Here is a 23,978-nt window from a genome sequence, read left to right as displayed (position 1 = left end):
TTTCTGTCACAACCATTCCTGTGCTGTAGAGATTTTAAGTTGTGTGTGTAAGAAGTGAAGAGAATTAATTGCCCCAAGACATCATGCAGCAAATGCCTGAGCTGGGATTCGAACTCAGATATAAGTGACCCTAAAGCCCATGATCTCTGTCCAGAAGATATGAACCTTTGCCTTCACTCCCATTAATTCAAGTGGTGCTTGAAGTCTGTCCTTCCTATCATTTTTGTGATATAACGTGTTCATTTTACTTTGTTGTGGCCATGCTTAATATCTTGAATTTTCATTTACTCCAGTCTCAGTTTGTTATAATCCTTTTTGCTAAGCATTTGCAGTAGCTTTATGAGAGCCCATTAATTTTATGTACTAAAAAATCCCTAAGAAGTTTTCTAATGTTGGACATCTACATTGATTCATCATGGCTGCCTTGTGAATGATGTTAATTAGCATGCATAGTCTTTATATTTTGAAATATATTCTTAAGATAGAGCCATTTAAGTATGATCGCTGGGTCAAATTATATGAATGCTTCAGAGAATTTTTAATGTGTGTGGTGAAAATGTTTTTCAGAATAGTCGTACTGTTTTCATCATAAGTAGTAAAGGCCTCGTTTTAAGGGTGGGTTGGCATTTTTTGAAATGATAAAGCTTCCTTGCATGTTAAATGAGCAGGTAACATCTTTTCAAATTTCATGTGTAGTTTAAAATAGATTCCTGGCCATCACCCAGAAGAGAATCATGAGGACAGTGACCTCAATTATCTGCCCCTTTTCCCTTCCCTTTAAAAATGCAAAACCTTTCCAAAATGCAAAATTGCAATCTTTGTACATTTTGTTCGATGGTAAATGAAAAATCTTACAGATCCTGACCACTTCAAATTAACTTTAAGTCAATGGCAATTTGCCCCAATGTTGAAATCCTTCATGTAATTGCCTAAATCAGCTGTGAGCATTTCATCTCACAGTAGTGCTGGACAGACCTGTGTCTTGCAGTTAAGCCAAAGACTTGTTTTGCTGTTATTCAAGTCTGACTTAGTATAGAAAACCAGAAGATCAAATTCTTCTATCAGGTCCATGTAGTTGGGTATCAGATATTTTTGTGTTTTCCCTTCATGTCAACTGAGTTGGTTTATTTTGTTTGCTTTTGCTTTGTTTCCTTAGGTGTTTGCCAAACTACTGTGAACATGGAGGAGGCTGCTCCCAGTCCTGGACTAGCTTCTCCTGTAACTGCAGTAACACGGGTTACAGTGGCGCCACCTGCCATAACTGTGAGTGGTCCTGACTTACCCACAAAATGGGCGCACCTCCAGGAGTGCCAGTGCTGACTTCAGGATGAGCTCAACGTGGGGCAGGCTCTTTGGGTTCATTCATTCAACACGTGTTTCTTGGTGGCCATGTGGGATACATATAGGACTATAAGCCATATCCTCAGAGATTTGTGGCCTGCCAGGAACACAGATAGGAAAGGGAATAAGTGTTGGAGGCAGAGGAGAGACCATGTGCCCTAGGCTCACCAAGGGGAGCTATTAGGTCAAGGGTGTTGTCTGGATGGGCTCGGTTAGGCTACTGTAATAAACAACTTCACCTGTCAGTGGCTTAAGTAACCAGTGGTTGTGTCATGCCTGTGTTACATGCTTATGTCACATTGGCAGGGGCCCTTCTTCCACTTTGTCCTCATTCTGGGATACTGGTGGTGCTCTGACACCCAGGAGGTTGCTGTGGCAGAGAGAAGAATGAGAAAGCATACACTGGCCTTTGAAAGTTTCCCCCTGGGAGTGGTAAACATCACGTCCACTCACATTCTATTGGCCAAGGAAAGTCACAAGGGCACACCTCAATTCAAAAGTTGCAGTCTTGCTGTGGGATTAGAGAGAACCAGCATCTAGATGATAATTTCCGATGATGGCATGTCAGTAGCTTCAAATAGAGGCTTCAAATAGAAGGCCCGAGTTGATCTTTGGTAGGAGTGTGGCAGAGAAAGAAAAGAAAAAGGAGACTGAATGTGTGAGTGGCTTGACGTGGCTGGAGAGTGCTGATAGTAAGAAGTAAGAGAGGAAGCAGGGTGAGTGAGGGAGGCTGGAGCACACAAGGAATAAGGGTTGATGAGTAAAAAAAATAAATGACTAGCCGGGGCCCCGATTACTGTAATTTTATAGTCTCGTTGGGGTCACCAAACAAAAACACACGACAAAATAGAGGTTTGCCATTTACAGAATTGTGTGTCAAATTGTGTGAAGTGAGCTGTAAGGATAATTTAGAAAGACACAATCTGAAGGTGCTGGCTATAGTTGTGGGAGATTTCATAGAAAATGTGAGCTGTGAAATTGACTTCGACGGTAGAGAGGTAGGAGGTGGAACAGTTAGAAAAATGTAAGAACCGAGCCAGGGGGCTGCTGAGGACTACGGTGAGGCCCAGCAGGGGTGAACCTCACCAGGGTTTCCTAAGTTCCTGCTGTTGCCAGGATGGCACCTAGAGATTCAGAAAGCAAATGGGAGATGCCGGCAGTGCTGAGATCAGACTCTGATGCAGGGGGCACTGTCGTCGCTGTCAGCCCTGAAGACCTCTCAGCCATTCGACAGCCTTTCTGTGCCTTGCAAGGTAGCATTTACCAGTGATGCCCACAGAGATGTCTAGTCGCATCAGAGACGACACAGCCCAAAGGTCATCATGGATGATGTTACTATTTTTTGGATGCCTGTGGAAATGAAAAATACCACCTGGCTAAAACCCTGCCTGGCTTTATAATGAAGTATATTATCGGGGCACCTGGGTAGCTCAGTTGGTTGAGTGTCCGACTTCGACTCAAGTCATGATCCCAGGTTCATGGGATCAAACCCCACGTTAAGACAGTAGAACGTGCTTGGCATTCTCTCTCTCTCTGTCTCTGTCTCTCCCTCTCCCCTTCTCTGTCTCTCTCCCCTGCTTGTGCACATGCTCCCTATCTAAAATAGAACTAAAAAATATTTTTTTTATTTTAAAAATATAACGAAATATATTATTTAAAATTTTCTATTTAGAAATATGGAACACAGTGAAGGGAACACTGGACTAAGAGAGATTAAATTTGGATTTTACCTAGCTCTTGTACTTGAATAAGCGTATCATTGTGTCACTCCAAAGCTGTTTCTTCACAGACTCTATACTAATGAAATCTTGTGGGCCCTTTTAAGGCTAAAATTACATGTTTTGTTTAAGATTCCTAATAAATACCAACCTATGAGCGTTGAGCCTAATTCCAGAGATATCATCCTTAAGTAGCCAAGAACAATGTTTACTTGCATAGACATGTATAGTACTGTCTGGATTCTAGATTGTCACATCAGTGCTCTTGTGAGATGCTCAGTGACCACCAGAAGAGCCATCAATGTAATAGAACCTTGAAGAAAATTTAAGTCAAAGCTGCCCAAATTTTGGCAAAATCATATGACAACATTTCTATGAGTTTTTATAGCTTATTCCATTCACTTTCTCCTAATTTAACACTATGTCGAGGAGTTCATCTCTATGGATACTCTTCTCCTTTAATTTTCTCCATCCATCAGGCTAAAAATAGAATATTTCCAGCTTTTAAAAAAGTGTGAAGTTGAAAATCAATGGAGGTGAGGTGCTGATTTTTAATGGAACGCTATCCCAGCTGATGAGCAGGAGACTCAACACACAAAGCCTTAAAAATACCATTCTGTTTTTATAACACCTTCTATTCCCCTTGCTGTGAAATTGCTCAGTGCTCTATGATAGGTTGCCACACTGTTAGGCTCTTTCTTCCCTTCTGGGCACCCAGCCAGGAGAAATCAGGTCCTTGGATGGTTGTGAGGGCTGGCAAACACACCTGGTATGCCTGTGCAGTTCAAGAATTTGTCATCCTCTAACTGATTTCTTCCCCTTCCCCAGTTGGGTGAGGACCATTGTTTTGAGTCAGATTTGTAAATTGAGTGACCCAAGGCATGCTTTCCTGCCTGCAAAAAGCCTGTCCTTCCAAGCCCCCTGCACTGCCCCCTGCATGGGGCATCAGAGATGAAAGTTGCCAAAATGCAGAAGACAATACATAGGTCCCTAGGCCCCTTGGCCCTCCACCACCTAAGAAAACTACCAAAGGGGTTATAGGGCTTCTGATCCCTCAAAGCTCACAGGTAGCAGGCTCGGTGGTATTTGAGGACACCCTCAGATTGAAACAACCCAAGCAAGTTCACAGCCCCACTCCTGTGGAAATGGCAATGTCTTTGGTGTGTGTTCTTGAAGCAGTCATCCACACAACATTATATACAGTCTTCAGATCTGTAAGACAGTTCATATTACTCAAAACTGATAATTTCTTGAGTATTCTTAATCCTTTGTTTCTTCAAGCTCTTCAAGGTGTTTTAATTTTTCATTATGGTGCTTCTTAGTGAATGTAAACCAACAGGGCTGAGGACAGGTAGGGTTAACTTCTTTCTTCCAGCTTTTGTGGATAAGAGAGGAGTCTGGGTAAAGGGGAGGGTATGATGTACTCTAAGAAATAGCACAATGGGAACCCCAACGTGTTTAGGCAGAGCAGGTTGCTGGTAAAAGTAGATCTATCATCATTCCATTTCAATTTTCCTTCCACCTTACCTGATGACACATAAAGAAGCTGGGCATACAAGTTACATTTCTTTTCAAATACACTTTGTTCAAAACCACCTGTTGAAGAAGGAGGTGGTGAGCATGTGGGGAATTCCTGTCTCCAGGTAGGGAAGATATATGAGTCTCTCACTTATCCCATGAGCTGTCATTGAGCCCTATTGTGTCATGTCTGTAAGTTGTTTTGGTTAGGAGCCGCCTTCTCTGCATTGCATTCTGTTCTCCAGAGGAATAACTGAAGGTATACCAATGTTTGCAATCCACACAACCCCTGGCAACCCAACCAATGAGCAGAGCCTTCAGACCACCAGAGATAGTCACCCGTGTTCTTGGTTTGATGCAACGTGCAGGTTTAGAAGGTTATGTAGTTAAAGCCAAACTTCTAAACAGGTACAGTATATCTTGGTCATGCTATCCTATGAGTGCAAGTTAATATTAAAAGGAAGAGGTTTTGATTATGGGAGTTTAATGCATAATTAGTCTACCATGTAATGATAAAGTCATATGGTATTACTATCTCCATTTTATAGAGCATCACATGACAACCCAGAAAAGTTACGTACCTTCCTCAAGATCACACAGCTAGTGGAGCTGGGACTTGAATGAATGGAATCTGGCTTCAGATCCCAGACACATTTTAAGCTCTGTGTTTTATTTCCTTTCTTAAACACATAAGGCATTTGCAAACCTCTCTATGTGAACTTAATGGTAAGGCATCCATGACTTCCTTCATATTGCTTGAGACACACTGGGATATTGTGATACGTGATTGAAAATGTAGAAGACTGCGAGATGAAGATGTTTTTGCATTCTAGAATAATCGTGCAGTCATCATGGAAGAAAGTAGGATGAATTAGCACTTGAAAGACAGCAAAAATTAAAATGAATGTAAGAAATAGGAAAGCTTATGGAAACAGGCAAGAGCCAAGACGTGATGGTAGGAATATCTATGCTATACTTTGGAACACTGCATATATTTCCCTGGCTCCAGAAAGGAAAGATAAATAGCTCCATTCATTCCCAAAGCCCAAATGATATTCCTATAAAGCAGTTTTCCCTAGGGGAAATCTGAGCTCATTTCCATTATAACCAAACCTTTTTATGTGCTATTGCAATATCTATAAATACCACTTTAATGATTACATAATAAATAGTCCATTTAATGACTTTTATTCAAACATTGTCATCTATTTTTTTTGGGGGGGTGGAGAGGACCTGTGTTGTTTCCAAATATTTATTATTATAACCAACTGTAGTGAGCATCTGTGTGCTTAAGTAATCTTTAAATCCCTCATAGTCTATTGTTTTCTCAGGATGTCTTAGTAGTGGTATTACTGAGTCAAAGACCATGAATAGTCTCAAGGATCTTGATTCATATTTTCAGCTTGTTTTCCTAAAGTCTGGCTACAGTTTGTACTCTGATTATTATTTTCTGATACCTTGTTTTGCCTTCTCTGCCAGAATTGTTTGCTGCAACTTAAAAAAAAACCTCTTCCACTTGCATTTTTACTAAAACATTTGAATATTGAAATGGAAATTATTATTGACCTTCATGGTGAGTTCCAGATAAAGAAAACGGTTGATGTATTTATTTATTTTTATTTTTTTTTTATTTTTTTAAATTTTTTTTTCAACGTTTATTTATTTTTGGGACAGAGAGAGACAGTGCATGAACGGGGGAGGGGCAGAGAGAGAGGGAGACACAGAATCGGAAACAGGCTCCAGGCTCCGAGCCATCAGCCCAGAGCCTGACGCGGGGCTCGAACTCCCGGACCGCGAGATCGTGACCTGGCTGAAGTCGGACGCTTAACCGACTGCGCCACCCAGACGCCCCTATTTTTATTTTTTTAGATGACTTATACAATAAGAATAAGACTGTCTCTCTCTGTAGAATTCTACTTTGTCATGCAACAAGTACCTTTTGATTCCTTTCACGTTGAGTGGACTCAATAAGTGACACAAGTACTTACTTATCATCTACTCTATGTCTCCTATTGAGTGGGAGTGTCCTTGATCTTCTCACTATGTCTGATGACATTCACATGGTCCCTTTCCAGGGTCTCTTTGCCATTTCCCAGCCTTGGCTAATCTCTTTTTGCAGTCCTTCCTGACACCTTCACAGTGCCTTTTAGCTCACTTTGCAGCTGGGCAAGAGGATGTCAGCTTTCTTCCTCTCCCAAGCCTGATATAGTGCTTCTCCCATTGGGCAGTCAATAGCCAGGTATTGATTGGGAGCATGTCAAGTTGTCTGGCTATCAGACTCTACACTAGTCATCACAGAGGGATAACACTTCTGCTGTTTTAAGAGTAGGTAAATGGTCTGTAACCGCATGGCATTTCGTGGTTGGAGCGACAGGTTAGAGAGGGTGGGGGATTCTGGTAATAAGAGGCTTATTTAAAGGCATCGCTTATAGCTCTTAGCTCAGAGCAGCTCATATCCTAATATTATTCTGTGGGTTTCTTATCAAGATCTAAAGCAAATTCATCTTCATGCGTAACCCCAGTGCCTTCTGCAGATGTCCCCAGCTACAACTAGACACCTAAAGGAGAAGAAGAAATAAATGAATAATAGTAATAAATTGTGGAATCCACGCCCTGCTTCATTTTATGACACTAACCACAGTCTTTTGTGTCATCATTATTTTTATTTATGTTAACTCCCCTAGTGAGACTGAAAACTCCTTTGGAGAAGGGACCACGTCTTGTTTATATTTGTACTAAACACAGCCAAGGAACTGGTGGCATAAAGGGCACACCGTGTAATTGGCAAGATGGGAACTTAAGTGGGAATGGGTCATTCGGTGTGCCATTAGATGGGGACTCCATAAGGACAAAGTGGTATCTGAGTCTTTTCTGTCTCCAGCCACTGATTTCCACCTGACACACAGTAGAAATCTGCCGTTTGCTGTGTACCCGAATACATGAGGTACGAGCACGATGTAGTGGTAAGTTACTGGGGCACAGGCATGGTCACTTTCTGTGCAGAGGTGAGAAAGTTTTCTCAGTAATTGACCTTTGAGCCCTGAAGCCTTAATAGGGCTCAGAGGATGAGAAGGAAGAAGAGCAAGGGAAGGAACAATGAGCAACATGTAAAAAGGCAGAGAGACATGAGGGTCACGCAGCAAAGAGAGGTCTATCCAATGCCCAGCATGGCTAGAATCTGAAGTGCAATGGGGAAGTTGGATTGGAAGGTAATGCAGCCAGAGTAAAGGAAGGGGGCTACTTTCAGAAGGAGCTTGCTTCTCTGTTGAGCATTGAGGAGCCAGCCGTGGTTTGTTGGTTTCTCTTTAATTCTCAGAAGTGACTTGCTAATATTTATTTTGTTGTTGTTTGTATTTTGCTTATTGGAGTTTCTTTTTTTAAAGGGAATTATAACTCTGATGGTTTTGCAGAGCATGCACTGAAGTTGTAAGACGAAGATATGGGCACAAGGAAGAGATACTGGATGCTCTTTACAATTGTATGGACAGCAAATAATGAGAGTTGGAGCGAGCTAGGAAGAAGGGACCTGACTTGAAAGGCATATCTAAAATTCGATCAAACAGACTTGAAGACAAATCGAATACAGCAGAGAGAAGGATGACTGTTAGCTTTTTAGCTTGGAAGACTTCATGAATGAAGAATATAGTGACTAAGTTCTCAGGTCTGTCTGGGCCTGACAGCCTCCTGTCAAATCCAGGCCCTACAACTTACAAGCTCTATCACCTAGGGCAATTTATATGAGCTCTGTGTGCTTTGACTTCCTTATTGGTGATATGGGACTAATAATAGTGTCCCCCTAATGGAAATATCATGAGGCTTAAGTAAAATAATCCCCCCTAAAGTATTTAACCTAGCATCTGGCAAATGCAAAGTGCCTGTTTCATGTTAGTTGCTATTTCAACACGTAGAAGAGGAGATTTAGTGGATGCTGTTATCAGTTCAGTTTGGGGAACAGTGTCAGTCTGGAGAGGTGCTCACCGTGCTGAAGTAGCTGGAAATCCCCGAGTGAGGCCCGGGAGGAAAATCAGAATGATGAGGGGTCTAGTTGCTGAAGCCTTTTGAGTAGCTGAAGTTGCCCAGGTGTGGTAGGCCAAGGATGAAATCTACAAAGCAAATCATTTTAAAGGACTCAAGAAGGGCTACAGTGAGTCACAAGTGTGAAGGAATGGCAAGGAAAGAAGAAGAAAGACTAAGAGGAAGTGGTAACCTAAAACACAGAATTGATTATAAATGGACACGTCTGAGTGATATCCCCCATTATAGGGTGTGGTGATAGTTGAATGATTGAATGAGTATTTAAAAAAAGAAGTTGCAGTTGGGGCACCTGGGGTGGCTCAGTCAGTTGAGCGTCTGACTCTTGATTTCGCTTCAGGTTATGATCCCAGGGTTGTGGGATTGAGCCCTGTGTCGGGCTCTGCACTGAGCATGGAGCCTGCTTGAGATTCTCTCTTTCTTCCCCTGCCCTGCTCATACTATCGCTCTAAAAACAAAACAAAACCAAATAATAATAATAATAAATGCAATAAAAAAGTTGTAGAAAAGTACAATAAGGGAAGGAAAGAAACCATTTTTCCATAGGGAATCTATGACTGTAGAAGTATTGGAAAGTATTGGAATTTGCTGTTCCCAGAACATTTGTGAATTGATGACTGTCACAGATGTTGTCAGGATCCAGGGTTCAGAACCGCTATCTGCCACTAAGAAGATTTGACTCTCCTTCAGCAGCAAAGGCCATTATCTTTGTATTCATCAGTAAAGAAGTAAGAGAAGGCACTGCTTTCTGCAGGGGCATTGTGTCTCTGTGAAAAGAGAGATTGGAGCAGGTTGAGCTGGAGGGAAAGTTCTCAAAGAATGAATGGGGAATGTACCCTAGGGCCAGACTTGGATAGGCAGGGAAGTCTGAAGAGAGTGTTTTTCCAAAGTGAGAACCAAAGGAAGGATTCTATATAAGCAGGAGCACCAAGAATGTTTGAGTTTCTCCCAAGTTACTAGCCTAGGGGTGAGGGAATGGACGTTTGTTTGGTTTCGGCTTCTTTTCAGTGCCATGGATTTATTGGGGGGCTAATCTATGTCATCTCACTCTCTGAGGCCCCTTTGGTTCTTAGCTCTGACCTTGTTAGATGGTGGCAATTCTTCAAACCACTGGGTGTTCACATATGCATATTTCTTGACCAGAAAGTCTTCTTAACACTTTTTTTTGCCCAAGTAACCGTGTCAAGTCTTGCCAGAAGCCTACCAGGACCTTTCCTAGATGTTGTTCCACTTTGCTCCTTTGGTACCCATTCACATAGAATTTATTGCACTATACGAACATGCAAAGTTTGGTTCTTGTTTACCTTTCCACACTGCTACTATTCTGTGCATCCCTCTTTGTATCATATCTGGCACATATGGGTGCACAGCAGAGGATCAATGGACATAAGCATCTCTTTTATGGCCAAATGCTTAAAGCCACAGAGCTAGAGGAAGTGGGATTTGAACCCAGTTCTAGATGGCTGAAAGCACTTCCTCTTCACATTACAACATCTCTAAGTGGAAGAAAGAGCACTCTTAAATATTTTATAGAACATGGATTTAATAACAAAACTGATACAAAGACTTCTTATTAGAAAGGAGGAGGAATCAAGGTTGCATAGTCACCTCGGATCAATTTTCTTCCTTTTGAACACATCTCAACGATTTAAGACTTTCCCACAGTCATTTCCTACATGTTAATTTGTTCTGTTTGTTCTTTCCTTCCTCTTTTCCCCATCTCTCCCTTCTTCTCCCCTTCCCGTCATTAATTGAGGCTAAGTAAAGCCAACTTCAAATACTTAGGTTGGATTGACAATGTGCAAGAAATGTAATCACCAGTTTTGGCTTTATTCCAAATCCTTAGAAACAGCAAAAGATCCCCAAATATGAAAGAATATAATTAACTGGAGATAATTTAATTGTTGATGTTGCCTTCCTTTGGAGAACCATTGGTATTTACTTTGAACACTGAGTGGGAACAATGAGCATTTATTTTTAATGTATTTCAATCAACAGAAGACTAATCACCATAGAAATATAAAGCTCTGGTATGTCCCATGAGCTGGAAGTAATCTGGACTGGATACATACATATTAAACTCAATATATGAAGACACATTTTCCATCTGTGCTTCAGCTTTGGATCCAGACATATCTAGGTTATATTTACAACTCCCTGGTCTTGGGCAAATTACTTAGCTTTTTGCAGACTCGGTTGCTTGATCTCTGAAATAATAACAGCTCATTCAAACAGCTATTGCATACACTACAGCTAAGAAACCAGAAACATCTAGCTCAATATTTGTGATTTGGCACTTCCATGTGAAATGGTATCTATTATATATTTAAAATTATGATTATGAAAATTTTGGTGTATTTTTCATATCATTTATGATACTCAGTAATTTATATGCCTGTGCTAAGTCATTTGGCTGGGAGAACACGTCTCATGTTGTATATTGCAAAACAAAGTTTAGGTTCTGGCGCAGGTGTTGCCGTTAGCAGAACTGAGAGGCACAGTGTCACTGAGAAAAGCCCAAGTGGGGGCTCAAGGGGCCAGAAGTTAGAGCTGTCTCTGCCACAGATGGCCTGAGGGCAAGTCACATACTCATATAACCCATATTCCTCGGGGGTACAATGTGGATTATATACGGATTCAACGTGGTCACTAAGAAAGATTATTTTGATTTCCTCTGATAGCAGGACTCAGGATGCACATGCTGACTTTCTGTAGTGTGTTGTTATCATACTGTACACTTACTGTTTTTCATCTTAGCCATTTTCCAGTGTTCTAGCTCAGGATATTATTTGCATGGATCACGTAGCTTATCTCTTGTTGTGGTTTATAAAGCACAAAGTGCTCTTTTACACTGTTACCTCAAAAAATCCTTTAGGGGCACCTGGGTGGCTCAGTGGGTTATGTGTCCGACTTTGGCTCGGGTTGTGATCTCGTGGTTTCTGAGTTTGAGCCCTGCTTTGGGCTCTGCACTGACAGCACAGGGCTCTCTACCCATCCCCTGTGTACTCTCTCTCTCTCTCTCTCTCTCTCTCTCTCTCTCTCAAAAGAAATAAAAATAAACTTTAAAAAGAGCGAAAAAAAAGTCTTTCAAAGTAAAACAAGTTAAAATATGAGGGTATAAGGGTCACAAATGCTTAAAGCTCTTACATGTTGCCCTTGAAGCATTTGGTTGAGTTGCACTACTGTGAATTTTATTAGAAATGGATCAACTCAAAGAGTAATCAGCGTAGTAGGTGATGAGTGAATGAGAGAGATGGCATGATCATTCATTATAGGTTATCAGTTTTACTTTAAATGATAGGGTAAGATTGTACTATATAACATGTCATGAAAAAGGAATTTCTAGTGTGCTCAGCTTGAAACTTGCCAAAATATTTTTACTATGTATTTAGAGATAAAATTTAGAAAATATTTCTTTATCCATTAAAATTCCATAACACGATCACACTGTGACCAATGGCAAGTTATTTCACCAATTTGAGCCTCACTTGCACCATATCCCAAGGGAAAATAATAGAATCTGTTTTTTATTGCTCCTAGGATAAATTCATGAATCAATGAGCATGAAATCCCTTTGACAAGTATGATTCTAGCCCTTCCTTATATGTTCCTTCTTCTTACATATTTACATCAATTTGTTTCCATGGCAACCTTGGTGAGGGACAAGGCAAGTATTTAGAGGAAGGACCCCAATATTCAGAGAAGTTTAGAAGGCAGAGCCCAAGGACATTCCATTATAAGACTGGAGCAGGACTAAAACCTGGATATTCTTGTTGTCTTGAATTTATCCGTGTGTGTATCCCACAGAACTTTCCATGGCTGTATCATGTTCTAGCTAAGGTAAGTTGATAGTGGTGAAATTCTAGGGTTATTTCAAAATTCAGTTGATGTTACCTGTATGGTAAAAGGAACTCTGAGCATATCACTTCTCTGCTTCACATTCTTCAGTGGCTCTCCATTGTCTTAATGATTAAATCCCTGCTTCCCATTTGAGTAAGTATGGCTCTTCATCACCTGGAGCCCTTGTAAATCACACTTTTCAGTCATGATCCCATATGTATCCATGTTATAGTAAGTCTGATCCGCTTTCACTGCTAAGCACATCAAATTCTTTTTTCTGCATTCTTTTGACCCTAGATGTTTGTTTGTTTGTTTTTAAGTAATCTCTACAGCCAATATGGGGCTTGAACCCACAACCCTGAGATCAAGAGTTGGACGCTCTACCCGCTGAGCCAGCCAGGTACCCCTGATCCTAAATGTTTCTCCTGACTTTTTCTTCCAGATAATTCTCTATTCTACCTCAATGCTCTGCTTGAGGATCACCTATTTGATCTTTCGTTAGCATTAACTTAATCTCCTTGAGGATAGGCACTTGGGCTTTTCATGCCTGTGCCCTGAATACCTAGCATCGGCTCTGGAATATGGTGTATGCAAAATAAATGTTGAGAGAATGGAGTTTTTACTGTCAGCTTGTTGGCATTTCCTTGATGTGTGTTTGTATATCTTCTCCACTGAGAGGAGAAAGACAACACAATGTATGATACCCCACAAGGTTAGTTAGGCTTTCTCTTTGGTCACCATGAAGAGAAATTTCCTGTTTTTCACTTGAGTGGAGGCCTGAGGCTCTTTCTTTGAATTAGGAGCACATTTCTTACGGACCCCCACGTACAGTCCAGTCCCCCATTAGCTCCCAAACTGGCTTGTAAATCATCTTCCAGGCGGCATAGGTGTAGTCTGCATTTGAAGATATTAGCACAAAGAGGATTTTTGGGTGCGTCAGTATATGTAGAAAACATGAAAAGGAAATGAAGCTGTCCATTGTCAGAGCAGGATGTGTAACTGAGTTTATTAGTCTGTCAACGGACGAGTTGTCAGAGTCGTGTTTTGGCAGTGCAGATTTCCCACCGGCAGCTAATGTGATGATGAAGACCTTGGCAATCATCCCCTTGCTCCTGTCTCCCTGATCCCACTGTCATGATGGCTGAAAGAGGAACCAAGTGAATCGTCTGCTGACATTTGATTTCATGGCCGCGTGTTGTCCAAATGGGCTTTCAGTGGGATAAACGTTACATAATCTGCAGTCTGCCTGGAGCTCACAGGCCATCAGGGTAAGGACCTATGCTCTACTGATTCTACCTAGGGGAAGTCTTCAGTCTGATGACATTAGCAGGGGATTGTCAAAAGAGGTATACAACAAATTAAATTGTGTTTTGTTTTATGGACATGAAGCATGAGAAGAGAACTTTAGTTTTCTGGAGATAAAGTACGAGAAGAGAAATTCATTCACTTCCAGGCTCTGGCAATTAAAAATTGGGTAACCTAGGAAAAATTACTCAAATTCTCTGAAACTTCCTTTTCTTACCTCTAAATATAGGAGTAATCATATCTGTGTCTTAGGATTTTTTTTTTTTTTTTTTGGATGATAAATAAGGGATCACTTTGGAGCGTCAGGTATGGTGCCTTATGTAGGAGGCTCTCTTGATTTACTTACTTTCCTTCATAAATCCTCCACACTTTTACCTTTTCTGGTCTTCAGTAGAGAGCTTTTAGATTAGTAACAGATGCTGATTTCTATGTTTGGAAAGGACCTTTCAGTACAAATATGTTATTTACATCCTTCCTCAAGTGATGCTGTAGAAACAGGGTGATCAATACCTCCTGCTATTATTGTGCCTCTCTGGTGGGTAGAAGATCTGCTTCTCTTAGAAGCTAATACCTTCTTTTAGCTTTCTCTGGTTAGTCTTTCTTGTGCCTTCTATGAGCCTACCATGGACAACCTGCCGTTTTCTCTTCTTGCTTGGTGTTGAGAAGTTCCCCCAAAGAGGAGGACTTGACATAATTTTCTTCCACCTCTATCATACCTCCGTTGCCTTGAATTAAGTATGATATCACAGGTCTCCATAGATCTTATAATCACTGGATTCAGAAAGTACTTAGGTAATAATAACCAAGGAAGGAAATTGCTTTTGCCTACATTAAGCAATGCATAGTCTACTTATTATCATCATATTATAATGACTATAGTTGATCCCCAAATCTGTGAACATAGATGATTTCCACAGTTTATATTGGTTATATTAGGATTTAATTAAGTTGTTTATTTTCATTTAGCGCCGATTTGTGAAAATCTCTTCTCCTTTCAGATCACCCTTCCACACAGCATAGGCTTCTGTCAGTCATGTGTAAGTAAGTGCTCATTCCAGGTCCAACAATATCATTGTGGGTGATACCAGAGTAATTAAAGATCTTATGCCTGTTCTCAAGGACTTTGAAATTAGCAAGAATGGTGGGGGTCCTATATTATATACTCAGAACATAGTTCAAGATCGTACATGGTCAAGGAATAAATTGAATTGCATATGGGTAAAGATAAACGTATAGACACCCGAGCAGGAGGGACCAGATGAAACATGAAGTGTGGGGGGGAATGTTCAGTAATTCTAGAATTGAACTATACCTGGTGTGTAAGTGTGATCTGCAAGGCCAGGGAAAGCGGGGGAGGGTCAGGAATCCAGGGTGGAATTAACTTGGCTGGAGTTGGGGTAAATAAGGAGACTGACTTGTATAGATTGAGGTTCTTACTAATGGAGAAGAATATTGATGATAACAAAATTGTCATCAGTCAGCAGGGTTTCAGCAGAGAAACAGAATCAGGAGGAAGTATATATTAAGGTATATATCCACCCATCCCCCCGCCCCTGCCAAATGGCCTGTGCTGTTGTGGGAGCTGGCCAGGCAACCCTGGAATCCCAGGGTGGCAGCTGGAGGTACCATTCACAGGGATGATTTCCTCTTCTTCAGGGAATCCCAGCTCTGCTCTCAGGCCTTTCAACTGATTGAAGCGAGTCCATCCAGATATGTTAGGATGATCTTTCTTAGTCAGTCAATGGATTATGGACTTTGATCACATCTTCAAAATATAGATAAGTGTTTGATTGAATAAATGGGGACTATACTCCAGCCAAGTTGACACCTAAAACTGACCAGTGCTATCTGTCAAACCATCACTGTGGTACTGATATTCATCTTGCCATATTTGGTTATACTTCCACCTAATATGTCATGCTTCTGCCTGATATGGTACAACTGTCTTGTTATAGCTGATGCCATATTGAATTGTTTAGCGTCTTTGTTTCAAGTTTATTTATTTAATCTGAGAGAGAGAGAGAGAGAGAGAGAGAAGAGAAAGCACACATACAAGCCAGAGAGGGACAGAGAGAATCCCAAGCATGCTTCACAGTGTCAGCCTAGAGCCTCATGCTGGGATTGATCCCACAAATCATGAGATCATGACCTGAACCAAAATCAAGAGTTAGATGCTTAACCAACTGAGCCACCCAGGCACCCTTAGAATGATTTAGCACCTTAATGATAACACGGGCCACAATGTTATCCCCATCAGCCCTGGTGTGTCTAAGATGCTGACCATGTTATATTTTATGCAATCAAAGCACAACCCCATATTTGTTCCCTACCCTTGCTTTACATTTTATTTAATGAAGATAATTTCTTCTGCCTTTTGTTACAATCTTGGACAAGAGTTAGATTTTCTTCTCACTTGCAGGTGATAAACATCCTTATAATGCCTTTATATCACAAAGCATAAACCCAATGCAAGATTTAAAAAGTCCCAGTTTAGGGGCACTTGGGTGGCTTAGTCATTTGCACCTCCAACTCTTGATCTTGGCTCAGGTCAAGATCTAATGTTCATGGGATCAAGCCACAAGATGGGCTCTGTACGGACAGCACAGAGTCTGCTTGGGAATCTCTCTAAATAAATAAATAAATATATATATATAAATAAACATTTTTTTAAAAGGCCCAGTTTATGCTAAGCATCAATACCTCATCTTCTATCAAAGATAGGATTTTTTTTTTCAAATTTTACTTTATTTATTTTGAGAGAGAGAGAGAGAGAGAGAGAGAGAGAGAGAGAGAGAGAGAGAATCCCAAGCAGGCTTTGCACTGTCAGCATGAAGCCTGACACAGGGCTTGATCTCATGAAGCACGAGCTCATGACCTGAGCCAACATCAAGAGTCAGATGTTTAAATAACTGAGCCACCCATGTGCCCCCAGAGATTGAATTTAAAAAAGCCTATAGCAGTTAAGGACCTGTGAGAGGGGAAGGGATGTGTGGGTAGAATTAAATGTTTCACTCAGCATAATTCCCTGAAGATTCATTTAAGGTGTTGCCTTTTTCTTTGCTCAGTAGGAGTCCATGGAAGGACCACAGTCTGTGTTTTTGGGCAGAACAGCTGATTTTTCTGCTTCCCATCAGGCTTCTCTCTTCCATGGCAGGATCTGTCCTGTAAGTGTTTCCGGGCTTGCCTGGTGGCTTTTGGTAAGGAAGCTGAGTGTCAGCCCTAACAATGAAGGAGACCCCTTCTCTTGGCCATTTATTGGTAGTGGGATCCCAATTCCAGGTTCTGCCAGGTAGTGCCAACCTCACCTGTTGTTGTTAGAGGTAGTCTCTTTCCATTCAGTGTGCTGGGAGTCAGGGGAGGATGATCCTATCTCACTGCTTCCATGCTACATTAAGGTAAAAAAAATGCTGGATGTGGGTCACCTTCTTGGGCCAGAGGGAGGGTATAGAATCACTGTTGTGTTATCTCTTCAGTTTTGAAGTCCCAAAGCATGTCTCCCTCCTCTTTTCATATTTCAGCGTCTTCCTTGGCTACTTCTTGCATTATCTTCCAGGATGGTAGTTCTAATTAGCAAGGAAGATCAGAGAGAGGCAAGTCTAAGTTACCTTGTCTGAACTGGAAGTCCCTCCATAGATTTTAAGAATGTGATTTTAAATGTATAAAAATGATGCTTGAATTTTTTATTTAAATTTCAAATAGGGGGGCGCCTGGGTGGCTCGGTCGGTTAAGCGTCCGACTTCAGCCAGGTCACGATCTCGCGGTCCGTGAGTTCGAGCCCCACATCGGGCTCTGTGCTGACGGCTCAGAGCCTGGAGCCTGTTTCAGATTCTGTGTCTCACTCTCTCTCTGACCCTCCCCTGTTCATGCCCTGTCTCTCCCTGTCTCAACAATAAATAAACGTTAAAAATTTTTTTTTAAATAAAAATAAAATAAAATAAAAAAATAAATTTCAAATAGGTACTATGTTTTCAGGGATACAGATCAATTCATATAAAAAAGATATTCAGTGAAACCCTGATTTTCCTGTTTATCTTCTGTCTGCCCAGACCTGCCCTGAGGCTATCATAGGTAACTTGTGTCTTCTACCTTTGATTTTCTTTATAGAAATACAAGCAAATACAAATGCACATTATACACTCTGGTTTTCAAATAGTGATCTTAGAGCTCATCATTCCATATCAGCACATAAAGAATTCTGTCATTGTTTTTTCAGTTGTTTGGGATTCACTTGTAGAGCTGTGCCATAATTCATTTCATAAAGCCTGGATTGATAGGCTTTTTTAGATTTCTTTTTCTAATCCTACACGAATAAAAGCACAATGCCTAAACTTGAACATCTGCCATTTTACACACTTGCAAGTCTATCTGCAGGTTAGATTCCCAAAAGAGACATTGCAGGGTCAAAGGATATGTGTGGTTTTGCTGGATGTCACCAAACTGAGTGCCCCAGGCACTGAGCCATTCAGGCATTGAGCAGCGCGTGACAGTGCCAGTTTCTGCGTGTGCAAAACTCGCTAACAGAACTCGCTAACAAAGATCATTGCCAAAAGTTTGGATTTTTGCCAGCCTGATAATTATTTCTTGGGAAAATGGAAATCACATTTTTAAAGGCCTGGTGGTGTTTAGCAAATGATAGGAGAGACTTCTGAATGTTTGGTCCTCCTCCTCCTCAGAGCCTTCAATATGCTTACTCATTGCCCCATGCAGCGCTGGATCTCACAAACTGCGAGATCATGACCCAAGCCGAAACCAAGAGTTGGACGCCGCTTAACCAGCTGAGCCACCGCAGAGGCCCTGTGCAGCTGTATCTGTTGATGTGTGTAAATGGGTGTGTATTTACACATATCATATCATGTCATATATGTGACCTATATCATTCCATATATTTGTTACAGATGGATATTTCGTTTCTGCCTTTATGAAGTGTTTAGGGGACACAGTCTGTGCATATGGAGTGATTAAGAAGGTTAACTCTTTGGTAAAGTCTTTGCTGAATAAGTGGAATAGAAAAGATTCTAGAAATCGGAACAGTATGGGACACCTAACGTTGGGTCACCTTTATATGAGAAGTGGGGAGGAGTAAGTCCTTATAGGTTGCAGATGTTGGCACAACTGGACGGAACTTAAGAAAAGAAGGAATTTCTGGCTTCTCATAGGCTCTCACTAAAGGATCATGGCATGTTGATGGAGATGATAAAGGCAGGCACAGATAGCTGCCTTGGGAGCCAATAAGGAGATAGGTTGACTGGACAGACTGTGTAGGGAGGCAGTGGGCATCCAGGCTGGGCGCCTTCAGCAGTCTGGGGTGGGGATACCCTCTTTTACCCTTTCCAGTTCTTCAACATGCTTGTCTGAACAATACGGATCTCTTTGTTTCTCGATTAGTAGAGATCATCTCAGGTTTCATAATTGTAAGTTAAAATCATATTAAGGTGAGAATAAAAGTGAAAAAGGGAACAAAATTGAAGGTTGAAATAATGTCTTCATGATAAGCTTCTCCTAGCTTCCTCATTCTTCCTATTTAAAAAAAAAAAACCTCCAATCTTCTAATTAGAAGATAAAGAATAAAAGTGAGTGCACAGACTCCCTTATGTGATTCCTCCAAGAAATCAAAGCTCTTTCATCTCCAATTTTCTAGCGTGACAACATAAAACAATCTCATTAAGGACTTTGTGGAATATTGGTAAAGGTTAGACAGAGTTCAGGCAGCAGTGACTGAGAAAAAGTGTTTGAGAGTTTGTACAAAGACTGGGCAACTTCAGTTAAGTTTTCCAGAAGGTGGGAGTGCACAGAAGGGGAAGGGTCTCAGGCAATGATCTGTCAAGAGATGTTCCTTCACACCAGAAGACTTGGCAGGCACAGGAGACAAACAGAGGCCCCAGAAGGCAAGCTTACTAGCAAAAAGAAAAAAAAAAGAGGAAAAGGAAGATTGTAATATATGCTCATAATGGCTATCCAAGCAAGACAAAGATTGTCTCTGTTGTAGCAGAGGCCATCTTCCCCAAAGGTGATTGTCATGTTGCAGTATAAATAGTACTGCAGGGAATCTATCCCGGAGTCCAAGAAAGAGGCACATTCTTAGGCTGGGGCTTTTTTACAGACCCAGAGGCAGAGCTGTAAGTTACATATTAAAACATACGGTGAAAGCTCTCTGCCTTCAATCAGCCTTAAAATGCGTCTTGAAAGATTGACATACAAGCAATCTGGAAAGACTGGATTGCGGTTTCAGCCCCGTGCACTTTCCAGTCCCAACTGAAAGACGTGCCATCCCGAATGAGCTGGTTTTCTTTGGGTCAGAAGTCCTCGGCAGATGTCTTGTCTGTTCTTAGGTGGGTTTGTGGTGAGGGAGCAGAGAGCACGTGCACGCGGTGAGCGGCCTCATTAGGACAACACGGAAGTAGGGGCCATGGCTGCTTCCCTGGCTTTGCCCATTCTGGGAACCAGTATCTGACTCTAAGAGGTAGGCAGGTTTCCCCCGTGAAGTCCCATCGGGGGCTTCTTCTCGAGGTGTCTGACAAGGACAAAAGGATAACTGAAGATTTAATCCATTCTAGAATGGGGATTCCATTCAGTTTAATATGAATATTTATAAAAACTGGAAGTAGGTTCAATGGATGATGAGATCAGGCTCCAGGACCCCCTTGCTGGGAGGCTGTATACACCACCTAACCAACAAGGTGACTATTTCTGCTGGCCTCTTCCTCTCTTAGGCCCCAAGGCTATTGTACTGTATTCCCTCTGTTCCTCACCGTCTGACCAGGGATGGCATCTTCTTCCCCTGGAAACCTTTGCACAGAGTTCCCACTGGGGTCTACGCAAGTGCTCAAAAAGGATTCTTTTACAGCACGACGTTATCGCTTGCCTTGGTGGGAATCCATGGTTACTACCCCTGCGTGTTCACCATTCTGAATGCCTTTGTGCTCTCTCCTCTCCAAGCAAATCCATGCCTCCTCCTTAAAACCATCTCAGACCATGTTTGGGAAACCTGAAGAGTCCTCCCGCAGTGTTTCCAATATTCTACTTTATAGTTTCTGTCCACTTTAATTTCTGGTTTCCTCCTCTCACTTTGCCCCTCCTCGATTTACCAGGCACCTACAACGCATCAGACAGTTTAAATGCACGTTCCCATGATCCCATTTGCTCTTCAAAACAAGCCTGTGGGGTAAGCAGATTATTATATTTTACAGAAGAGGAAATTGCAGTGCAGCGATAATTGGGTAGCTTTGCTCTCTCTGCCTCGCTCTGGTGATCTATATGGTTTTCAATTTCCTAAGACCCTGCTGCACACATTGCTCTAGTGAAGAGTGAAGTCAGAGGCAGGGTGAAGGTCCTTGGACACCAAGTGAAGCCTATGTCAAGAGTCCACAGCTCCTCCTTACTGGAGAGAAGAGCTCAGGCGCGTTGCCTTGAGAGGCAGGCTGACAGCTTTGCTTACTGACCTTGGAAATAACCCACTACCAGTGCTGTTCTCAGTCTCCGTGCTCAGAGCTGGGGCAGATCAGCTTCAAAATCCCTCAAACTTATAGAATTATGAAGATCACTTTTATTTTTTTGAGCTTATTTGTTTATTTATTTTAAGTTTATTTATTTATTTATTTGTACAGGGGAGGGGGGAAAGGGGCAGAGAGAGAGGGAAAGAGAGATGATCCCAAGCAGGCTCCACACTGTCAGTGTGGTGCTCCATTCACGAACTGAGAGATCATGTCCTGAGAGGAAACCAACAGTCACTCAACCGACTCAGCCACCCAGGGACCCCTGAAGATCCCCTTTAAGAATTGTTTTTCGGGTTGCCTGGGTGGCTCAGTTGGTTGAGGGTCCGACTTCGGCTCAGGTCTAATAAGCTAATAACCAAGGTGGTAAGCCATCCCCAGATCTCCATGGCTTAGCAAAATACAAGTTTCTTTTTGTCTCACATCACACCGTAGTGTGGCTGATCTCTTCAGCCACGTGGGGACTCAGTCCACTTCTGTCTTACAGTTCTACTTCTTTCTAAGTCCTTGGGAACCTCCATTCAGCTGGTGGAGGAGGAAGAAGCTGAGAATGACACATGGAAACTTTCTGAGGGAAGTGGGGCACATGTCTCTATGCCATTTATGCTGGAGAGACAGTAAACTAATCTCAGTAGCCTGCATATGCTGTGATGTGTTACCTCTGACTTCTTTTATTTTTAATTAATTTATTTATTATTTTGACAGACAGAGAGAGAGAGACAGAGAGAGAGAGAGAGAGAGAGAGAGAGAGAGAGAGAATAATTGGGGGAGGGGCAGAGAGAGAGAGAGAGAATTCTAAGCAGGCTCCACACTGTCAGCACAGAGCCTGATATGGGACTCGAACTCACAAACCATGAGATCATGACCTGAGCCAAAGTCTGATCCTTAACCAACTGCACCGCCCTGGGGCCTCTCCTACCACGGACTTTTAAAACAGCAAGTATGTGTTTGCTTGGAAATGTGTTATAATCTTCCAAAGTAGGTTTATTAGCATGCTTTTAGATTTAAGATAATGGAAACCTAGTGTGGTAATGAGGCTAGGTTTATAAGGCTCATAAGTGGAATGGCTAGGGCTTTAATGTAGAACTCCTTGGCTAAAACAACACAACAAAACCGTCTTTCTTTTTCAATGTACCCCTGATCTCTACTCACAAGGAAATTACCATTTGGTTGCAAAGTCAAGGCTTACTCCCTTGGAGTAAGCATGCACCACCCCAAGCATGATAGGAGTCTAGTTCCCAGAGCATCACCCCAACCAGGAGCAGGCAGATTAGGGGAATGTGTGCCTCCAATCAGGCCTCAGGGAGGTGGATGTGGCAGGCTGATTTCACATTTTCATACCTGACTGGGTTAAACAGGTTGGGGAGCCTCGCTGAGAGGCCCCCCTCACCGGATGGCAATTTCAGCACCAAAGCCAAGGGCACTGAATAAGTTATGCTATCTTATCTTTCTAGATGATTTTCCAGCTGTCTGAATCAACCAGCCATTTGTACTCCATATCTAATCTGCCCACAATGTCCCAGCCAGCTGCATTAGTGAAGTTTTGTTCTGTGCAACATGATAGGGATGCCATGAATCGGGTTCTTGAACACTGTGAGCCCAAGGAGAGGCCAGTGGAGCCAAGTCTAGAGTTGACACTAGCCTGTCTGCAGGGCTTATGAGTTTTTGTTTGGACTGGATTTTTGTTTTATTGTGTTTTCTGTATAAATGGAGAGTAAAATATCCTCACATCTTCATATTAAGTACATCTTAGGAGCTTCATTCTTTACTTTTTTAGCTTAGAAAGAGGTAAAGTGATACGATCAGGTTAGAAGCCCCAAGCAAATGCAAAGACAAATATAGTCCATGGATGCTTTTCCAAATTTAAGCATTGCAACAAAAGCTTTCTTTGTTATGAGTAAAGCTAGTAAGTCACGATTAGGTGGATAGGTCCCTCCGGGGACCTTGGGGAACTCCCAGAGCTAGAAGGGCAGCTGCGTTTACAAAGCTAACTCTGAGTGCTACTAGAAAGTTTGTAAATGCATGCTGGAGACTCTGAAGTTGAAATAAGTCTCTGAACATCACATTTGATTTTTCATATTAAGTGTATCTGAGTGAGAAGCAAGAACTTCTTTCTGTGAAGGGGAGAATATGTTGAGCACAGCCATGCCGGGGGGTAGATGTCAGCTGCTGGGCTGATGGGTGGGTGAGCTCAGACAAAATCAGGGTGATCTTCTGAGCCTTTGTTTACATCTGTGTAAAACTGAAGCTTAGTATTACTGTATAAGGTTAGCTATCCTGCATGTAACGTGTGTCTACGGCTGTGCCTGACACACACCAGGCATCCTATAGTATCGAATAGTAACTATTTCTTAGTATCAAATGGTAACTCTTAGCATTATGTGACCCAGTAGTGTGTCCTTTTGTCATTTCCTTGTGCTGGATACATTTGTAGCTAACATTGTTATGTTTTCCTATTAGGTGCTAGCCTAGATTTACACTGAATCTTTGTGTAATTTAAAATGGATTTTTGGATTACAGTGACAGATACATTTAGGCTTAAATCTTACCATTGTATTAAATCAACTTGTAAGCTATTTTTTTTTTCCTCCAGAAGAAAATAATACCTCTTCCTATTTCTCTTTGATTGCTGATTAATTCTTTCCAAATGAAATGCCCAGATATGTGGAGTCCTAGATAAGCTGTAGAGTAGTTCTTTTCGAATTCAAACATGCATAAAAATGCCCCTGTGACA

At 41.7% G+C, this 23,978-nt stretch overlaps 1 protein-coding gene across 5 annotated transcripts in view; it reads left to right on the top strand.

Annotated features, from left to right (window-relative positions):
• CNTNAP5 (contactin associated protein family member 5) overlaps nt 1-23,978 on the top strand; it is an 805,732-nt gene that overhangs the window by 488,718 nt on the left and 293,036 nt on the right. For all 5 annotated transcript variants that reach the window (XM_011285200.4, XM_011285199.4, XM_045033599.1 and 2 more), the window contains one exon: nt 1,157-1,263. In XM_011285200.4, the coding sequence (XP_011283502.3) occupies nt 1,157-1,263 (107 nt within the window). The remainder of the gene's footprint in view (nt 1-1,156; nt 1,264-23,978) is intronic.

The sequence above is a fragment of the Felis catus genome, chromosome C1, assembly GCF_018350175.1.
Source record: "Felis catus isolate Fca126 chromosome C1, F.catus_Fca126_mat1.0, whole genome shotgun sequence".
In the NCBI taxonomy this organism is placed as follows: Eukaryota; Metazoa; Chordata; class Mammalia; order Carnivora; family Felidae; genus Felis; species Felis catus.
This window is presented reverse-complemented; position numbering and strand designations above follow the sequence as displayed.